The sequence below is a fragment of the Ixodes scapularis genome, unplaced genomic scaffold, assembly GCF_016920785.2.
Source record: "Ixodes scapularis isolate PalLabHiFi unplaced genomic scaffold, ASM1692078v2 PGA_scaffold6__148_contigs__length_123643588, whole genome shotgun sequence".
Classification (NCBI taxonomy): domain Eukaryota; kingdom Metazoa; phylum Arthropoda; class Arachnida; order Ixodida; family Ixodidae; genus Ixodes; species Ixodes scapularis.
This window is the reverse complement of record NW_024609881.1, coordinates 76,587,545-76,607,169: the sequence shown is the minus strand read 5'-3', so window position 1 is coordinate 76,607,169 and position 19,625 is coordinate 76,587,545. Positions and strand designations below refer to the sequence as shown.

At 42.4% G+C, this 19,625-nt stretch overlaps 1 protein-coding gene across 1 annotated transcript in view; it reads right to left on the bottom strand.

Moving 5' to 3' along the window:
- Positions 1-19,625, bottom strand: part of LOC115332249 (hydroxyacid oxidase 1-like) — a 60,685-nt gene extending 41,060 nt beyond the window's left edge. The window contains exons 1-3 of the mRNA XM_040210206.1: positions 19,465-19,625; positions 15,840-15,994; positions 3,358-3,613 (exon numbers count right to left, since the gene is read on the bottom strand). Coding sequence (XP_040066140.1) covers positions 3,358-3,613; positions 15,840-15,994; positions 19,465-19,625 — 572 coding nt within the window. The remainder of the gene's footprint in view (positions 1-3,357; positions 3,614-15,839; positions 15,995-19,464) is intronic.

The window sequence follows — 19,625 nt, the reverse complement described above, 5'->3', positions numbered from 1 at the left end:
TGCCACCAAAGGCGTTGCGCAGCCTTCTGCTTCCTTACGACGAGATAACATACTGGCACCATCTCTCGAGTAGCTCTTGAATAATTGTGATTTCCGTTTATTTCCTATCATTTTGCGCGTTATGTTCCCCGTGGGTTTAAGACAAATTCTGGGAATCTTACAAACGGCCATTTCTCATAGGTCATACTTACATGTGATCACGCAAGTAAAACAACAACCTTCATTGTCTAGTTAAATGCCGTTTAAGGACTGCATCATAGATGGTGCCAGCGGGACACTGTAGTCTTTCGTCAAAAGGGACTAGAAGTCTGCCCAACACATCGGCTGCAACAAAATATAAGTGTAGAAACCAGCCATTAAATGAGATCGCGGTTTGCGGGTGGGGTTAGCAGACAGTGTTTGACTCATCAGAAAATCGTTGCTCCTTATTGGCCACGTGAGGCGCATAGTCTTCATCTGCAGTCATTCTACGTCCCATCTCTTCAACGCCTGTCTTCAAAGTCCCGGCGCAATGGAGAATTTTGGCGCGACTTAGCGTTGATAAGTTGTTATGTCAACTGATCAAAGTTCACTTCGACGTAATCTGACGATCCTCGATACAACAAAACAAATTTAAAATCCTGTGAGAGAATGAGATGCATGTGCGTAGCCCAAAGGGCAAAAGATGCAAGTGCGTAGCCTGCTGATAAAAAAGTTCTGTCTCGTTTTATTTTTTTTTTTATTTTTATAGATAGAAAGCATGCCCCCCACCGAAGTGTATATTACTACGCCTGCTTTTAACGTTCATTTGATTTAAGAACGCACTTCTTTCAGCATATGGCAGCGTGCACCCTGCAACAAGATTGTTTTCAATGCCGAAGTTTCATAGCCAGTTTTCTTTAGTTTATTACGGTCTTTGTGTACCCCGGGTGAATCACTAACCCGTACCAGCCTTTGCGTTTAGTAATTAATCTAGTTTTCTAAAATAGCCCAGAAGAATTATCGCACGTTCGGGAATGTGGGCTATTTTATTTCTCGCACATGAGTTCTAATTTTTCTGCTTTGCACCATCGAGCAGTTCGATTAAAATGTCGTCCACTTTTCTTTGCTTGTTTTTGTACTGACTCCTGCATCATGTTATTTCACACGATTCTATCGAATTAAATTTTATTTGCAGTGACCTATCTGAAGTAATGTTAACACAAAAAATCAGTGCGCTGATTAGGATTTGCTCGAGTAAGACCACCACGGTCAAGTAGGTCCACTGAAATTCCATCTTTTTTTATCGTGTGCAGAAATGACGCCTGCGGTCTGAAATGACGCCTTCAAAGAAGACTTCATTCACCTTAAAACGCGATAACCTATCCTAGTAGGAATCAGTCACATGGGGAGCTTGAAATGAATATCGCTTTCCTACACTACCTCACAAGAAGGCGCCCTATGACAAAGTCTACACGTTGTGCCGCATTCACCTACCCCTCGCCGAGCTCGAAAACCAGGCAGGACGAACTTATCGTCTCACTTCATCATTATCGAGATATACGCCTCGTGCTCTCACATGAAGCCGACTTTGATGAGCAGACTAAGTATTTTTTCATCAGAAGTGGAAGGACCTGAAACAGCCACGTATGTCCTGTGGGCGGAGCATCAACCGCGCTGTTGTAGCTTCCAAGTGAGTATAATATTCAAGAACCCTAATCAGGCTCAAGCAGACATGGAATTTCTAATGTATGCCACTCTTAAACAAACCTCAACTAGCTTAGTTAGTTACGAGTTTGTTAACTATTAAGTTAAAACTACGAGTTCACAAACTTCTCCACTCCGACAAATATGTCAAGAAATATTTCAGCAGTGTCGTGAAAATTTTGCGGATAATTTCACATCGCAATGCGCAGAACTATGAACGGGGGTGTTCAGTATGCAGCGAAAAATGCAATCGGCTTAAGCAAGTTTCCTTTTTTTATTATTGTTGAGACAGCAGAAAGTTTCTTTGAGTGTTTTCCTTGAGCTGGGGGATAATAATTTGCTTAGGCACTGTGCCCGTTTTTTGGGTTTACATATCACATCGACTTAAATCTGTTCATGATTCCACGGAGCTTGCAATGTCAAAGACGATGTTGTGGATGCGAACGAGAATACAGCTTAGACTAGCGGTCAGCATAAAAGTTTTCCTACAGAAAAACAAAATTGCGCCCGAATGACATTCTCCGTACTACCTCGTTCTCAATTTTTTTTCACAAGATTCATATTCCGAAATTGTTTTGAGTTCAAATCCAAAAAAATGAGACGTTCACAACTCCCTGTCATGCCAAATTAGTGCGCAGCTCTTGAGGAGGGGGAGCGGAGGGTACGAAAGGAACGGTATGCCCCTCCTCCTCTTTACTCATCAACTCCCCTCACCCTCCTTCTCCTCCTTTTTCCTCCCCCTCCTCCGTCCTCTTCCTCCACGTCCCTCCCGCGCGGTGCATTGTGGGAAACGTCCCATTATGCAACGCGCGCGTCATCGCGGTGCACTATGGGGCCTTTCCCATAATGCAGCGCGCGGTTACGCCGACGGCGACGCCGACGCCGCTCAAGCAAATGTGGCTAAACGGTTTATTTGCGTTCATGCCGTCTTTCGCATTAAAAAAAAAATATATCCCTTTCTGCAAAAGTGTCCTCCTTCTAAGAAAGGAACCCTCTGATAGCCGCAAAGAGGCAGCCGACGTTTCAGATCCTTTTCAAGGCGCTGAAGGAATCCCAACGAAACGTTCCAGACCTTAGACTCGGCGGGCACAAAGTTTGGACAGAATTTTACGAAGCGGGGCGATTAGACGTTGGCGACGACGACAACGCGCTTTTGTCGCCGAAGTCCAATCGACGTGTTTCGCAAAGTTTCGCCTTCAAGTTTGTGTTTTACTAGTTCAGAGACCCATAAACGAACTTCGGCTTGTTTTGTCTGACGACGAAACCAAGTATAATTTTAGTGCATTATATTTTTGTGTAGCTCAAGTAGCTTTGGACCTTGGTGTCAATTTCACTCCGAGTGCGGCTGACACAACGAGTTGATGGGGCCTATCAAGTAGAGTGACATATGCAATGTCACGGCGTTTGCTTTTTTTTTGTTCGATTCGCACGATTAACTAAGTCAATCAATTGCTGTAGATATGCACTTTTACTATGTGCGTCTGTGTTTTGATGTTTATGAACTTGGATTGTCCAATTATAGTCAAATGAAGTATATAACACGTTCCGAAAATTTGTTGTCTTCCCATTGTACATTCCCAACACTCCCATTGCTGTCTTATAAGATGGCCAGGTTACTTTGTACTTAAGTCTGTACAGTTTGGTAAGTTTAAAAGGTTCCGGGCGGCACATAGGTTTAGGAGTTTAAAACACCTGATGTGCTCCGGAATGCAGAAGTCGGGCATCTTGCGAAAGTTACGTCCCCCTGCCAAGGGCATATCGACGGTGAGCACGAGGGCGCGGTAGCCGGACATCTCGGCGCGTTCCACGAGGTTCCTGGTGAACTCCCTGTCCCTGAACACGTGCAGCTGGAACCAGCGGAGTCCCCCTGGAGCTCCTCGCTGCACGTCTTCGAGGCAGTCGTTGCTGAAGCTGCTCAGCGTCATGAGTGTTCCAGCAGCCTGGGCCGCTGCGGCAAGAGGACGTAGGACAGTAAGTTGACTTCATCAGAAATCCTGCTGTGATGTCCCAACAAATTTCCGCAAAAGTGTTTAGGCTTTTCCCCCCCATGCTGGGAGGGTCACACAAACACTTCCTAGAAAGCAGGGCCGACGTAGTACCGAAATTTCGGCGTCACCTCTAGGAGAAGCTACCGCTGAGCACAGAATCCAAAGAGAGCTACGTCGGAGTTCGGCTGGAAGACTTTATGAATGACTGCACTTTTGGGACGGCATTAACTTAGAGCTTGGATCAAATTGCTGAGTATGAGAGAAAGAAAAAGAAAGTGAGCACGCTTCATTTAGTTCAGGGTCTCTAAACTCGTCAAACAAAGTTGGGGCCTTAAGTTTACGAAGCGCACCGATCGGCCTTTTACGATGATGACTTCGTGCTTTTTTCGCCGACGTCCAATCGGCGGGCTTAGAGCGAACTTTCTGCTCCATCTTTGTGTTTGACGAGTTTAGGGCCCCAGGTATAGTATGGGCACACAAGTGCGATGCACCGAGAGAGTTCGTACGGGTGACGAAGCTGGAGACACGTGTTTTCAGTTGAGGTGGTCAAATATCGTTTCGGATGTACTATAGCACAGTGTCAACCGCAGCTTCAACACTTTCACGGGAGCCGGTTATGGCGGCTTATTTTGCGGGTCGAAGGCTCGGAAGGACGCGCTCCTTTTCGATTCTGACCACTATACGCACATTTCTGCTATTGAAACACGCTTACTCGGTTTCACATTAGGTACGATCATCTATAGCCGTTGCTACGATCCGACGGAACACATCAAGCAGCGCAAAAATGGCACCGTCATGGCATTCGTCGTATTTGTGAGTTCACTCTTGCCGGCTACACCAGTCCCGCACAAAAAACAACAACAAAAATACACTAAGGAATTTGGATTAAACGCTGTGCGCGAAACCAACGAGTTAAATGGGCATAGAGCGATAAAGTGGCAGCTGAAAGTGACCTCCAACCGGCCGCCGTCATGTTGCGCATTTTTTATCACTAGGCACGCGACCTTATAATTTTACGTCTAGATTTGAACGAAGTACCGATCACAGATAATTGCTTCTTGATCTTTAAAGGGACACTGACAGGGTATTTATGCTCGCCGAGGTTTTTAGTTGTACGTGACATATGAGAGCTCAACTACCCAGAACAGAATTTGCGCCTCGAAATTCAGTTTCTTTCCGCCCGAAAACTGCCGATCGAGAAGTGGCCGGTTAGAGTCGCGCTCACTTTCTTTTCCGTGGTCACGGGCCGTTTTCTAAGGCTTCGACGCGACCGCCAATTTTATTCGAAGTCGTGGGTCACTAAAAGGCACACGGTCAACACTAAAATAATAAAAAAAAAACATATCAAACCCATTTTTTGTGGCTTCCGAAAAGCTGCAAATACGTTGATTGAAAAAAAAAAAAAAAAGGTTGCACAGACAACCGGAAGCATTCTGTGCGTTCACTGCATAATTCTCAACATGGCGTCGTTTCGCGTTTCGTGGGACCCGCGTGTGGCAGCGGAAGATGGGCGTGGGACCTCTACTTCAGAGCTGTTGTTCACGGTACCAACGAATTCTGTCTTCCTTCGAAAGCGAAATTCTGGACCGATCAAAATAATTGATTTCATCCCGTACGACACGCCCGATTAGCAACCCGATTGCACGAAGACGTCGCCGAGCCGTCGTCCCTTCTCGTGGTTGAAGACATCGCTCGCTCAAACGTCAAGCACGAAGTGCGTAGTTGCGTACATCGAGTTGAATACGCACGAGTACAGTTTCTTTACTTGGCGCAAATGTGGCCAATGCATGGTGCTGCCCGACTTCACGCCGGTAGTGCATGTACTGGAGGGAAATCGGCAGCAAACTTTCCGACGTACAGTCGACCGGATGCATAACTGGCATAACTACGAAAGAAAGAGTTCCTCCACTAGCTCAGTGGAAAGACGTCCGCTTCACACGCAGCGGACACGGGTTCGATCCGTAGTGTGGGCGTACAATTTTATTTTCGAACATTTTGCGATGTTTACGTACTTTTTTTTTTTTTTTTTTTTACAATTATCACTGAAAAAAAATAAAACAATTGTTGTGGACGATACGTCGCTGAACTAGATGGTATGGGATTCCGTTTTTGACACCCCTGCCGCACAATGCCACTTTCAGATGTGAGGCAGCTCTTCACGCAACCTCTTGGGAGTATTCTTTTCAGAGCCCATCACGGGAATTCCCCACTGACACTCACTACTAATTGCCAACACTTAAGTGTACAAAACAACTAATCTTGAAGTACAAAAAAACGAGGGGAACAAACAAACTGCAAAGGAACCGCACGGCGAACGGATCCCGAACGCATTTCGTCTGCTCCAACCTCCCCCCCCCCCCCCAAAAAAAAAAAAAAAAAAAAAAAAAAAAAAGAAACCGCACGGCTGGGTGTAGCCACCTGACTTCCGCTACTTACACTCTCCTCCCCACATCTCCGCGCGGTGCGATGGTTTCAGTTTGAGTTTCGAGCAGCTGTGTTTTTTTGCTTTATTAACAAAATAAGCGACTCTGTAGCAAAAAATTAATTGGGTAGTGTTCTGACAGCACAATAAATAGCCCAACAAAAAAAAAATTTTTTTTTTTTTGGGGGGGGGGGGGGGGTGTTAGTGTCCCTTTCATACCAGTACTGACGAGATAGTTATGTTTCGTTTGTTTTGAATTCAAAATATGCTTTTTTGACAAAACTCGGACCCCTTCGCAATGGTTCTGCTAGATGCCGTCAGCCGCGGTGCCGTATTTTGGGTTTTTAGCGGAGCTGGAAACTGGCCCCTGGGGCTAACAGTATCGAAAAATAGCTGATCACGTTTTTTACAGCGATCGCATAACAAATCTCGGCTCAGTCTTGCGTAAATCCTCGGAATTTTGTACGGTCACGTGTCTAGTGGTCAAAATTTTTAAAACATGGTGGCAGCCAGGGGGGGGGGGGGGGAGGGGGGGGGACTTTTGCTTGGTGAACAGGACCCCAGTTTATCGCTTAAGACCCTTTACCTCGTTGAGCAAAACAGGCAAACAGAACGAGCGCCGTGATTTTCACTTTCGACGCTGCTATCTTGGCTCGAGCGAATCATAGCGTCGGTTGCGGTCACATTTAGAGTGAAATGAACCACAGAACTCTTTAGGGCTTCTCCTGAAAATCAAATCAGCGACGACTCCTTTTGCGTGGCGTTTCACATGCTCATACGCGTCAAAATCATTCTTGGCCTCATCGCTTGAGAAGATACCTACGGAGATCGAGGCAAAGGCAGCAAGAGTAACGTGCGGGTAAATGACCAGTAGGTTGAAGAGGTGCCTGCCAGGCGCCCTTCGAGGGAACGCTCGATTTATTTTTCCGACTTTCCTGGATTCAAATCTAGGCCGACGGACGCTCTGAATTGTTTTCGCTGTTTGAAATAAGACACCTAGTCTCTTAGACCTTCGTGCTTTGGCAAAGAGTCGTGACGTCAACAAGTGAATAGAGCAAGGCTTCTAAAAAAAAGCCCGTGCCTCTACTTTCCAGCACAACACTTGGAGAGCCAATCACTGCAACTTACGGAGGTAGCTCAGCGAATGACGATGCCGAAACATACGTTTAGACCAAAAAACAGAAGTCTTGAGTTGTGACATTAGACAATGCAAGCGTGACGTTTTGCATTGCTAAATGTCACAACTCAGACTGCGTTTTTTGGTCTAAACATATGTTTCGGCATCGTCATTCGCTGAGCTGTCTCCGTAAATTGCGGTGAATGGCTCTAAAAGTAGACGCCCGGGCTTTTTTTAGAGTGATATAGAATGGAGGGAATGCAAAATTACCGTCTGGGAGCCTAATTTTATTTAACGGAAGCATAGGAATCATGCCTCAGATCATTAGGTACACTGTATTTACCTGAGTTTTGAGAATATCTGCAAACAAAAGATGCAGCAGTAGAGCAATAAAATATGTCGTGGCTCACGTGGTATGCTAGAGCGCAAAATATACCAGATGCGATGTTTTTGTTTCTTTTGAAACAACACCAAAAACTACACAGAAACGCATTGCCCTGGGAGAATTGCAAGTAAATGTTTCCTAGCGACTTCATAATATTAGTGTTCTTTTCTCACCGGAAACATAAAGTAGGCATCACCAAACGCTCAGCTTGTGCTCGAATATACCACTATTGGTCTGGACCAGATGCCAAGCCTTTATAGCTTGCCGTTATCTGTTTCAAAATTACCAACGATGTTCGGAGATTTTTAATTTAAATTTCAAAAAACAAAAACATGGCGGCTGACGAAGCCCACGAACGAACGGAGATGAATGGTGCGTCGTATGCCGGAAGCGCACTCCACTTTGTAGTCGACAATTTACCAACATTTTTTGTAACTTCTGAATGAGACAATGGTGAGTTGTGAAAGCTTGGTACTTGGAATGAACCGTGAGCGCTACATTTGGGCGTATAGAATGAGCATCCGGTGATGTATAGACCAACTCAAATTTCTGAAGTCACGCCATTGCGGTTGCGCGGCCGTCTGTCGGCACTGGGCATGCGCAGAAAAATTACTTCACGCAATTCTGGTTTCTGCCCACGCACAGTGCTTGGACCCGCTGTGGGAAAACCCGGGCTTGTTTGCAAACAGTGTGTTGCTGTATAGTTATTGTTTGAGGGAAAACATATTTGTACATTTTTTTTTCTTTTCCAAAAGACTTTTTGTATACAGTGAAACCTGTCTAGAACGAACCCACGTACAGCGAATTATTGTCGATTTCGATCTCACAGTAAATATAAATAAAGGCATGTAAATAGTACTTTTTATAATCAACCACATATTGGCTATATCGGACTTTTTCCCCAAGGAATGTTTCCGAAAACGCGCAAACAATCGTCTTCTAGACTGTCCCTTCCCCCCTCCCACCCCCCCTCCCCCCCAAAAAAAAACTACGAGAGAAATAAAATTCCAAAAGCTCACGTTGCGAACATAATTGAGCGAAGAGAAGCGATTCAGAAGGGGAGAAAGCTAAAAACTACACTCTGTACGCACGAACAGAAAAAAAAGCTTTTTTCTGTTCGTGCGTACGAAGAGAAAAAAGCTTTTTATTTAGCTAATCTTTCCTTCTCAATCGCTTCGCGAAACGAAGCGATTGAGAAGGAAAGATTAGCTAAATAAAATAATATAAAAAAAAAAAACCATGCACGTATGCGAAAAAAAAAATCTTTACAGCGCGTTGTTACAAGGTGGAAGCGAAGAGATGACAAAGAAGGAGAAGCTCTCGCCTTACAACGAACGCATCGTGGAAGTTCGTTGTAAATGTGTTCTGCTACAAAGAATTACTCGCTATATCGAACTGATCGTAGCGTTTCCTGCTGTTCGTTATAAACGGGTTTGACTGTATAGTGACCTGACAGGCTTTGACAAGGACGTTCTTTTTTTAAAGTTCATATCGCCGACGAGAGAAAAAAACGCACAAATTAAGAGGACCGATATCCTCCCAGCTCAGGAACCATTACACACAGCCACTAAATCAGCTGCGTACAAATTACAGAACTCCATTCCTCAAATTTTTTGTGAACTTGCCATATTGGTATTCAGCGTCAAACAGGTGCGACAAAAAAAATGTTACGACGAAGTAAAAAAGAGTTCTTGCTATGTATGTGAATCGACAGGAACTGCACGCGATAACGTTTTGTTCCGTCGAGGAGTGTTTTAACAATTCTGGAGAACAAAAAACCTTTCTCAGCGCTTTCATTTAAGACAGTAGATAAGTGGAAAGAGTTGTTGCAGGCGCCAAGATGGCTGAACCCTTACAAAAAATGAACTGAGTTTCAATTGAAAGAGTAAAGGACTCACTCAATAGACCGCATTCAGTCTCAATTGAAACTCAATTGACTTTTTCTAATGAGTCCCTATTGAACCGTCCCAGGGTATTGGCCACCGAGTCTTAATTGAACTTTTAGCAATTGCATTTCAATTGAATTTTGGCAATAGTGTTTCAATAGAACTTTTGCTATTGAGTTTCAATAAAAATATTGCAATTGAGTTTCAATTGAATTTTTGCAACTTGTCTCAATAGAATTTATTACAACTGCGTTTAAAAAAAATTGCAACTGTTTGAGAACTTTTTTTTGTTTAATTCCTTAAAGCACGCAACATGAAGGAAACAAAGCACATGGAGGAAACGAACACAAACATCATGACTAAGTACTCACAGCCCACTATTCGTACTCCCCTTGACTACCCCACCGCCTTATATACCCTACATAAGAAAGGTATTCATTTGGCCGGTGACCACCCCAGCATTTATTAAGGTTCCCAGTTTGCTATTTCCTCCTTGGAAGTCTCATAAATAATAAACAATGTTTCGACGTCATTGGACTCTATCCCTTAATAGAATAATAGAAAACCATTAGTACAAGCAATAACCGTTCGGTGCAGTAATCCACAAACGACCAAACTCAATCGCATTCCTATTGAGTAAATTCAATAGAATCGAAATTGAGTTTCTTATGACCAAACTCAATTGCATTCCTAATGAGTAAATTCAATAGAATTCATATGGAGTTTCTAATGATTGAACTCAATTGCATTCCTAGTGAGTGAAGTCAATAGAATCGATATTGAGTTTCTTATGAGCAGGCTCAATTGCATTCCTAATGAGTAAGTTCAATAGAATCTAAATTGAGTTTCTTATGACCAAGCTCAATCGCATTCCTATTGAGTAAATTCAATGGAATTGATACTGAGTTTCTAATGATCGAACTCAATTGCATTCCTAGTGAGTAAAGTCAATACAATCGATATTGAGTTTCTTATGAGCAGGCTCAATTGCATTCCTAATGAGTAAGTTCAATAGAATCTAAATTGAGTTCTTATGACCAAGCTCAATCGCATTCCTATTGAGTAAATTCAATGGAATTGATACTGAGTTTCTAATGATCGAACTCAATTGCATTCCTAGTGAGTGAAGTCAATAGAATCGATATTGAGTTTCTTATGAGCAGGCTCAATTGCATTCCTAATGAGTAAGTTCAATAGAATCTAAATTTAGTTTCTTATGACCAAACTCAATTGCATTCCTAATGAGTAAATTCAATAGAATTCATATGGAGTTTCTAATGATCGAACTCAATTGCATTCCTAGTGAGTAAAGTCAATAGAATCGATATTGAGTTTCTTATGAGCAGGCTCAATTGCATTCCTAATGAGTAAGTTCAATAGAATCTAAATTGAGTTTCTTATGACCAAGCTCAATCACATTCCTATTGAGTAAATTCAATGGAATTGATACTGAGTTTCTAATGATCGAACTCAATTGCATTCCTAGTGAGTGAAGTCAATAAAATCAATATTGAGTTTCTTATGAGCAGGCTCAATTGCATTCCTAATGAGTAAGTTCAATAGAATCTAAATTGAGTTTCTTATGACCAAGCTCAATCGCATTCCTATTGAGTAAATACATTGGAATTGATACTTAGTTTCTAATGATCGAACTCAATTGCATTCCTAGTGAGTGAAGTCAATGGAATCGATATTGAGTTTCTAATGAGCAGGCTCAATTGCATTCCTATTGAGTAAATTCAATAGAATCGAAATTGAGTTTCTTATGACCAAACTCAATTGCATTCCTAATGAGTAAATTCAATAGAATTCATATGGAGTTTCTAATGATCGAACTCAATTGCATTCCTAGTGAGTAAAGTCAATAGAATCGATATTGAGTTTCTTATGAGCAGGCTCAATTGCATTCCTAATGAGTAAGTTCAATAGAATCTAAATTGAGTTTCTTATGACCAAGCTCAATCGCATTCCTATTGAGTAAATTCAATGGAATTGATACTGAGTTTCTAATGATCGAACTCAATTGCATTCCTAGTGAGTGAAGTCAATAGAATCGATATTGAGTTCTTATGAGCAGGCTCAATTGCATTCCTAATGAGTAAGTTCAATAGAATCTAAATTGAGTTTCTTATGACCAAGCTCAATCGCATTCCTATTGAGTAAATTCAATGGAATTGATACTGAGTTTCTAATGATCGAACTCAATTGCATTCCTAGTGAGTGAAGTCAATAGAATCGATATTGAGTTTCTTATGAGCAGGCTCAATTGCATTCCTATTGAGTAAATTCAATAGAATCGAAATTGAGTTTCTTATGACCAAACTCAATTGCATTCCTAATGAGTAAATTCAATAGAATTCATATGGAGTTTCTAATGATCGAATCAATTGCATTCCTAGTGAGTAAAGTCAATAGAATCGATATTGAGTTTCTTATGAGCAGGCTCAATTGCATTCCTAATGAGTAAGTTCAATAGAATCTAAATTGAGTTTCTTATGACCAAGCTCAATCGCATTCCTATTGAGTAAATTTAATGGAATTGATACTGAGTTTCTAATGATCGAACTCAATTACATTCCTGGTGAGTAAAGTCAATAGAATCGATATTGAGTTTCTTATGAGCAGGCTCAATTGCATTCCTAATGAGTAAGTTCAATAGAATCTAAATTGAGTTTCTTATGACCAAGCTCAATCGCATTCCTATTGAGTAAATTCAATGGAATTGATACTGAGTTTCTAATGATCGAACTCAATTGCATTCCTGGTGAGTAAAGTCAATAGAATCGATATTGAGTTTCTTATGAGCAGGAACAATTGCATTCCTAATGAGTAAGTTCAATAGAATCTAAATTGAGTTTCTTATGACCAAGCTCAATCGCATTCCTATTGAGTAAATTCAATGGAATTGATACTGAGTTTCTAATGATCGAACTCAATTGCATTCCTAGTGAGTGAAGTCAATATAATCGATATTGAGTTTCTTATGAGCAGGCTCAATTGCATTCCTAATGAGTAAGTTCAATAGAATCTAAATTGAGTTTCTTATGACCAAGCTCAATCGCATTCCGATTGAGTAAATTCAATGGAATTGATACTGAGTTTCTAATGATCGAACTCAATTGCATTCCTAGTGAGTAAAGTCAATAGAATCGATATTGAGTTTCTTATGAGCAGGCTCAATTGCATTCCTAATGAGTAAGTTCAATAGAATCTAAATTGAGTTTCTTATGACCAAGCTCAATCGCATTCCTATTGAGTAAATTCAATGGAATTGATACTGAGTTTCTAATGATCGAACTCAATTGCATTCCTAGTGAGTAAAGTCAATAGAATCGATATTGAGTTTCTTATGAGCAGGCTCAATTGCATTCCTAATGAGTAAGTTCAATAGAATCTAAACTGAGTTTCTTATGACCAAGCTCAATCGCATTCCTAATGAGTAAATTCAATGGAATTGATACTGAGTTTCTAATGATCGAACTCAATTGCATTCCTAGTGAGTGAAGTCAATAGAATCGATAATGAGTTTCTTATGATCAGTCTCAATTAAACTCCTATTGAGTTAATTCAATAGAATCGAAATTGAGTTTCTTATGACCAAACTCAATCGCATTCCTATTGAGTAAGTTCAATAGAATTGATATTGAGTTTCTAATGGTCAAACTCAATTGCATTCCTAGTGAGTAAAGTCAATTGAATCGATATTGAGTTTCTTATGATCAGTCTCAATTACATTCCTAATGAGTAAATTCAATAGAATCAAAATTGAGTTTCATTGAGTTTATATCGAGTTTCAATTGACTCTATAGGAACACAATAGAAAGTCAATAAAAACTCATTGATCATTTTTGTAAGGGTAAGGGACGTCACTCCGAAGCGTAACTATGGCGCCTGGAGCGCGTCTCCGACTATTGGTGCGTTTAGGGTTCTACTGCGCCCTTACATCAAAAGCAACCCCAAAGTGGCAACAAATGACGTCACACAAGCCAGAGTGTCATGCTGTCGGATGTCGCGATCCTTGAGGTTGGTCGTAGAAGTACTGGCGAAAAACACGCACGAGCGCGAGTGTCGCTGTCCTGCCGGTGTAAAAAAAAGAAAAAGGAATTATGTAATCTTACGCTTTTGTGTCACATATAATGCACCCGAAAACGTAGGTTCGACGTTCAGCGCTTTGCCGTCCAACTGACGGCCCCAACTTTTACGAGGGGCTTGATAACGGTGCAATATAACTAGGGCTTCGCGTTTTCGGATAAATCCGAAAAACTCCGTCCGAAAAACACCCGCCGGTAAAATTTTAGGCAATTCGGATTTATCCGATAAACTCTGAATGCTTATGTGCCAATGCCACCCTCTCCCCCCCCCCCCCCCCCCCGCCCCCCAAAAGCAAAAAGAAAAAAATTTTTTTTATTTTTTTTTACATTTAGTTTAGCACGGAGTCAATGGTCCCGGGAAAATGGCACCATAATTATCTTTCAAATCTCAGACCGTTGTCAAAAAGGGGTCTTGCCGCTTGTCTCGTCGAGGTTGATTCAGGGCAACAGGTCATTGTACATTCAGGCCACGACAAAAGCCACTCTTTTGGTTTCCAGTTTGGGCCATGGGATTTAGAGAAAGGAGAGGGTATGTTTCGGGGGGTAACAGTGAAAGCTGTGGAACATAGAGATTGTATTAAATAGGGAAAGGAACAGTTGAAACTTCTCTATTACATCCTTAACCACTCCACCTCACGCGGCCGCGGGATAGATTGATGGGATGACTACGAGCTTCCTTGCGGCTACCTCTGGAAGTTTATTGATTTTAAGGTATCGACGTTTATCGAAGCCACACTTGTGTGCGACTTTTGTCGTGGGACAAAGTAATAGTGCCAACGGCACGAACGTCAAATTCAACTGAAGAAATTTTAATCGACACAAGCGCGTTTTATTTTTTTATTTGACATACATTTACTTCCGGTTATTATTTACATATTTATTTTCAATAGGAAACACTGTGAAATTAAACTCCGAATTTCGGAGAATTGGCAATCAAACAAATGTAAACTCCGATAAACTCCGAATCTTCGGCAACAAATGAACTCCGAAAAACACCCTCCGATTTTGACAAAAAATAAACTCCGAAAACACGGAGCCCTAGCTATAACCCATTATACTGCTAGAGTACGTATCGAAGAATACAGAAAAAAAAAACAAAAACAGTCAGGTTTTGTCGTAGAGCCCAAAACAAAAACGATTATTATTACTTTTTTTTTTATTCAGTAACACGCACTTTGGCTATTTTATTCAGTTCTAGCACTCGGCCATTAAGCCATTCAAGAATGTTGGTACCTTCAGTTCGATGTCAGTGCACTGTACGTCCCAGCGTTCCACTCTGCTGCTACGCCGACTTCGACGCCCGCGACGCTCTGTTATTATCTTTTGTACCCTTTATTTTTGGCACAAGTTCGCCACAATAAACCTTTATTTCTTCCTGTTTATTTCTTGTTTATTGGTCACCACCCGTGACAATATGGTACAAGGGGTGTAAGAATACACCCTCTTGTTTGAGAGTGCAAAGCTCTCGTGGACTGTCTAACTTGAGAGGGAGAGCCGCATCAGAGCGTCTGCCACAACCACCGCTGCTGCTGGGACATCGCCAGGATCGCAGCAGGCAAGAGCGTGACACTTCTTTGACGTCATTACGCGGAAACCAAGGGACCACTTCTTTAGACACAGCAAACACACCAGTGGGAGACGCGTTCAAGGCACCATCGTATAGTTTATCCAAGAACTTTGAGGTCTTAGGTTACACCAGGCGAATTGCCCACAACTCGAATGCCTTTTTCGAAGACATTGCAAACGAATGCACAGGCACATGAGCTTAGATAAGTAAAATGCTGTGTTTGTGTACTCAATGCACTTTTCAAAACCACACGCTTCTCCCCGTGCGTTTGTCAGCACTGTACATATGTGTTTAACAAATGGATATGCCTCATGTGCTTACAGTTGCAAAGTGTCTGTCTAAAAACGAAGGTCTTGTTGTTGTTGATGTTTTGTAGCGCCTTTGCCAACAGTGCATCCCAGAGTGTTGATAGTATCGCTGGACAAGAAGATTACAACCCAAGGCGTTAGCTCAAGATATTAAAACACAAAACAATTCAATTTTTACGCCATGTCTTTGGTTGGAATGACACCGGAAGCCACAAAAAGTCGGGAACACTTCATATATCAATTTTTTAATCGCATGCCTACTGTATTGTGGACAATAAAAGGGGCACGTCTCCCGAGGAGAGCACTGAGGCATTATAGTTTAGACTAGTCTTTGAAGAAGAATAACTCCTTACCTCACCCACTCCCGCGTGTGACTGAATCACTTAGCAGATTCCGCCTGTTTCACTCACCCTTCGCCACGGCGATTTCTCCGTCCGGATGTGCCATTTTATGGAAAGCCGTTGGAGAGATTCCAACCGGCATGGACAGCTTCTGGTCTCCCAGCAAGGTTACTTCTATGCTTCTTTCAGCTACGTTGCGGAGTACTCTCGGCCGCAGGCGTAGCCTGTGTAAACATTTGTGCAGCCTTGAAAACTGGTTTTGGCTTATCCTTGAGACAGACAGCGCTGTAACCCGCTTGTAATAGCTTAGAGCGAGAGAGCACACTAGAGCGCTTGCACCATCTGTGAGCTAACTTTGAAAGACCCAATTTTTGTATGACCGAAGGTTTTGACATACCTAATTTCCCGGTATCTAAGTCGCATTCGCCAAAACGGCTTTTAAAAACAAAAGTTCTTATACAAAGTCGCACCTTAGTGTGAGTAACGCACAGTCGTGGGGCACCGCGAAGTATAGCGCGTACAGTCATAGCAGCTGGAGACTTATGCTGGAAACAGCGCCCAAAACGAAAAGATGAGAAAGCTGTAGACAGGAGAAGCGCTCAAGAGGAGGCCGAAGAAGCGCAGTAGAAAAGGCCATTGGTGGATGATCTGCCTTTCTCCTTTATCGTAAACGTCCACGCTGGAAAGTTAAAGAGATGATGCAAAGATTTCTGTACTTTTGGTACATACCACTTATAACTGTTCTTTGACATCAATGACCTATAAAACACGCGTTAGTTTTTTTCTTCTTTTTTTCTGCGCTATGGAATTCGCAGAACAAGTTGCAGGAAAACGAGTAGCGCTAACCTTTTCGATTCGCAGCCAAAACAAGCGGCCACTTGAACTTCAGCCGATTATATGCTGCCAAGGTTTATCATAGCCACACGCTGGGATTGGCAAAGGACGCGTAGGTATGTTTCAAGCAGAAGGAACATTTTACGATCTCCACCGGAATGTGCCAATGTGTCCTTGCACAGATTGCATGAATGTTATACCGACTTTTTGAGTTTTAATTGTCGTTGAATAGACTGATCTGGTCGGCCCACACCTCTCGGTAGAAGATATATCTTTTTTTTTTTTTTAAATTAGGCTAAAGAAATATGCAGATTAGGCTAAAGAAATTAAATTTACCAACACCTTTCCATGACAGCTTTGAATTTAAGAGATGAGGCACGCCTTGGCTTCTCACCGGGTCAGGCAGGCGTTCCATTGGGCCGGGTCAGGGCCGGGCCTGATCAGTTGGCCATCCCATCGGGTCGGATTCGGGTCGGGTAAGACTAATGGTGAATTCCTCTCGTAGATCCGGAGCGCTTTCAAAAATCCGCTCCGTGGGACCCGCTCCGAATCGACGAGGGGAAGATAAACTCGCATGCCCTTACAAAAATGATCAATGAGTTTCAATTGACTTTCTATTGTGTTCCTATAGAGTCAATTGAAACTCGATATAAACTCAATGTCTAATGAGTCTGACCATTAGAAACTCAATTTTGATTCTATTGAATTTACTCATTAGGAATGCAATTGAGACTGATCATAAGAAACTTAATATCGATTCTATTGACTTTACTCACTAGGAAAGCAATTGAGTTCGATCATTAGAAACTCAATATCAATTCTATTGAATTTACTCAATAGGAATGCGATTGAGTTTGGTCATAAGAAACTCAATTTCGATTCTATTGAATTAACTCAATAGGAATGCAATTGAGACTGATCATAAGAAACTCAATATCGATTCTATTGACTTTACTCACTAGGAATGCAATTGAGTTTGATCATTAGAAACTCAATATCAATACCATTGAATTTACTCAATAGGAATGCGATTGAGTTTGGTCATAAGAAACTCAATTTAGATTCTATTGAATTTACTCATTAGGAATGCAATTGAGACTGCTCATAAAAAACTCAATATCGATTCTATTGACTTTACTCACTAGGAATGCAATTGAGTTTGATCATTAGAAACTCCATATAAATTCTATTGAATTTACTCATTAGGAATGCAATTGAGTTTGGTCGTTTGTGGATTACTGCACCCATGTGCACCGAACGATTATTGCTTGTACCAATTTTTTTTGTATTAAGGGATAGAATCCAATGATGTCGAAACACTGTTTATCATCTATGAGACTTTCAAGGAGAAAATAGGAAACTGGGAACCTTAATAAATGCTGAGGTGGTCACCGGCGAAATGAATACCTTTCTTATGTAGGGTATATAGGGCGGTGGGGTAGTCAAGGGAGTACGATTAGTGGGTTGTGAGTGCTCAGTTACGATGTTTGTGTTCGTTTCCTCTATGTGCTTTGTTTCCTTCATGTTGCATGCTTTAAAGAATTGTAAACAAAATTCTCAACCAGAGCAATTTTTTTTAAATGCAGTTGCAATAAATTCTATTGAAGCACGTTGCAATAATTCAATTGAAAGTCAATTGCAATATTTTTATTAAAACTCAATAGCAAAAGTTCTATTGAAACACTATTGCCAAAATTCAATTGAAATGCAATTGCTAAAAATTCAATTAAGACTCAGTGGCCAATAGTCTGGGACGGATCAATAGCGACTCAATAGGAAAAGTCAATTAAGTTTCAATTGAGACTGAATGAGGTCTATTGAGTGAGTCCTTTACACTTTCAATTGAAAGTCAGTTCATTTTTTTGTAAGGGTGTTTGGAGCGACCTCCCCCACACCCCTCCCCACCGCTTCCCCCTCCGCTGTTCAAAATTGCCGCTGCTCGAACTTGACAAGCCTACCAACGCCTCAGCCGACTGATCTTTCCGACGACCAGTGACAACTGTCACTGCTTAGCTGCAGAAATAACACGCGACACAGGCCGCGGGCGAAATTATACGTACCACGGCGCCCATGTCACAAATAACGGAGACGTCCGCGTTCGACGCCGTCACATACCTTCCGGCCGCCTCGAAGCGGCGGGGCACGGACAGCGATTGCCAGCAGTGGAGTTCAGATTTTTGGTACGACTTTAATAAACACAGAGGTAACAAACAATCATTTGCACGGTCGTTGCCTAATCTATTCTTGCTTTATTGCACGGGAAAACGCCGGCGGAATGCAGTGTAAAAAGGCAAACAATCATTGACTGCTGAATAAACAGGCCTAACCTTGCGTCTGCCTCCGGCTTTTCTGTCGTTCTTTTTCTCGTTCTTCCTCTTACTATCACAAATGTCAGCGCTTACGATTTACCGCTCTCCCCAGTCCCGGCTTTGTATCCCTGATCTACGCGAGGCGGAAGCGTTCGAGCCGTCACAATCCCACCTAAACAACCGACGCACTTCAGCAGATCCAAATCGACGACCCGACCGTGGCCCGACAGACCTCGCCAACCTCACCGCCCATGCACACTGCCAATTTAGAAGGAAATGACGTAGGGCGTTTTGTCAACTTCTAGAACGATCTTGTGAAATCCCGCAGAGCAAGTTTGACGGGGTTTGAGGCACTCCGTGGAGCGGGCGCTGCCAGAGATCTACGAGCGGAAGATGACCAGTTCGAGCCAGATCTGCGAGCGGAATATGCGCGCTCCTAATGGAGCACTTTTGGAGCGCTCGAGATCTGCGAGTGGAATTCGCCGTAAGATTCAGCGGGCACGGGCCAGGCCATGCCTCAAAACATAAGCTCGTGCACTGCACTACCATACCTGGAGAAAGCCGCGACGTTCTCCCCAAGGGTCTGCTCCAGTCCGATGCCACTGTTGTAATAGATCCGGCCGGTTGCATCAAAGCTAGAGGTTCCAAGTCGTTCGATGTCTTCGATCGTAACCACGACGTCATCTTCACTACCACCACACTTCCTCGCCAT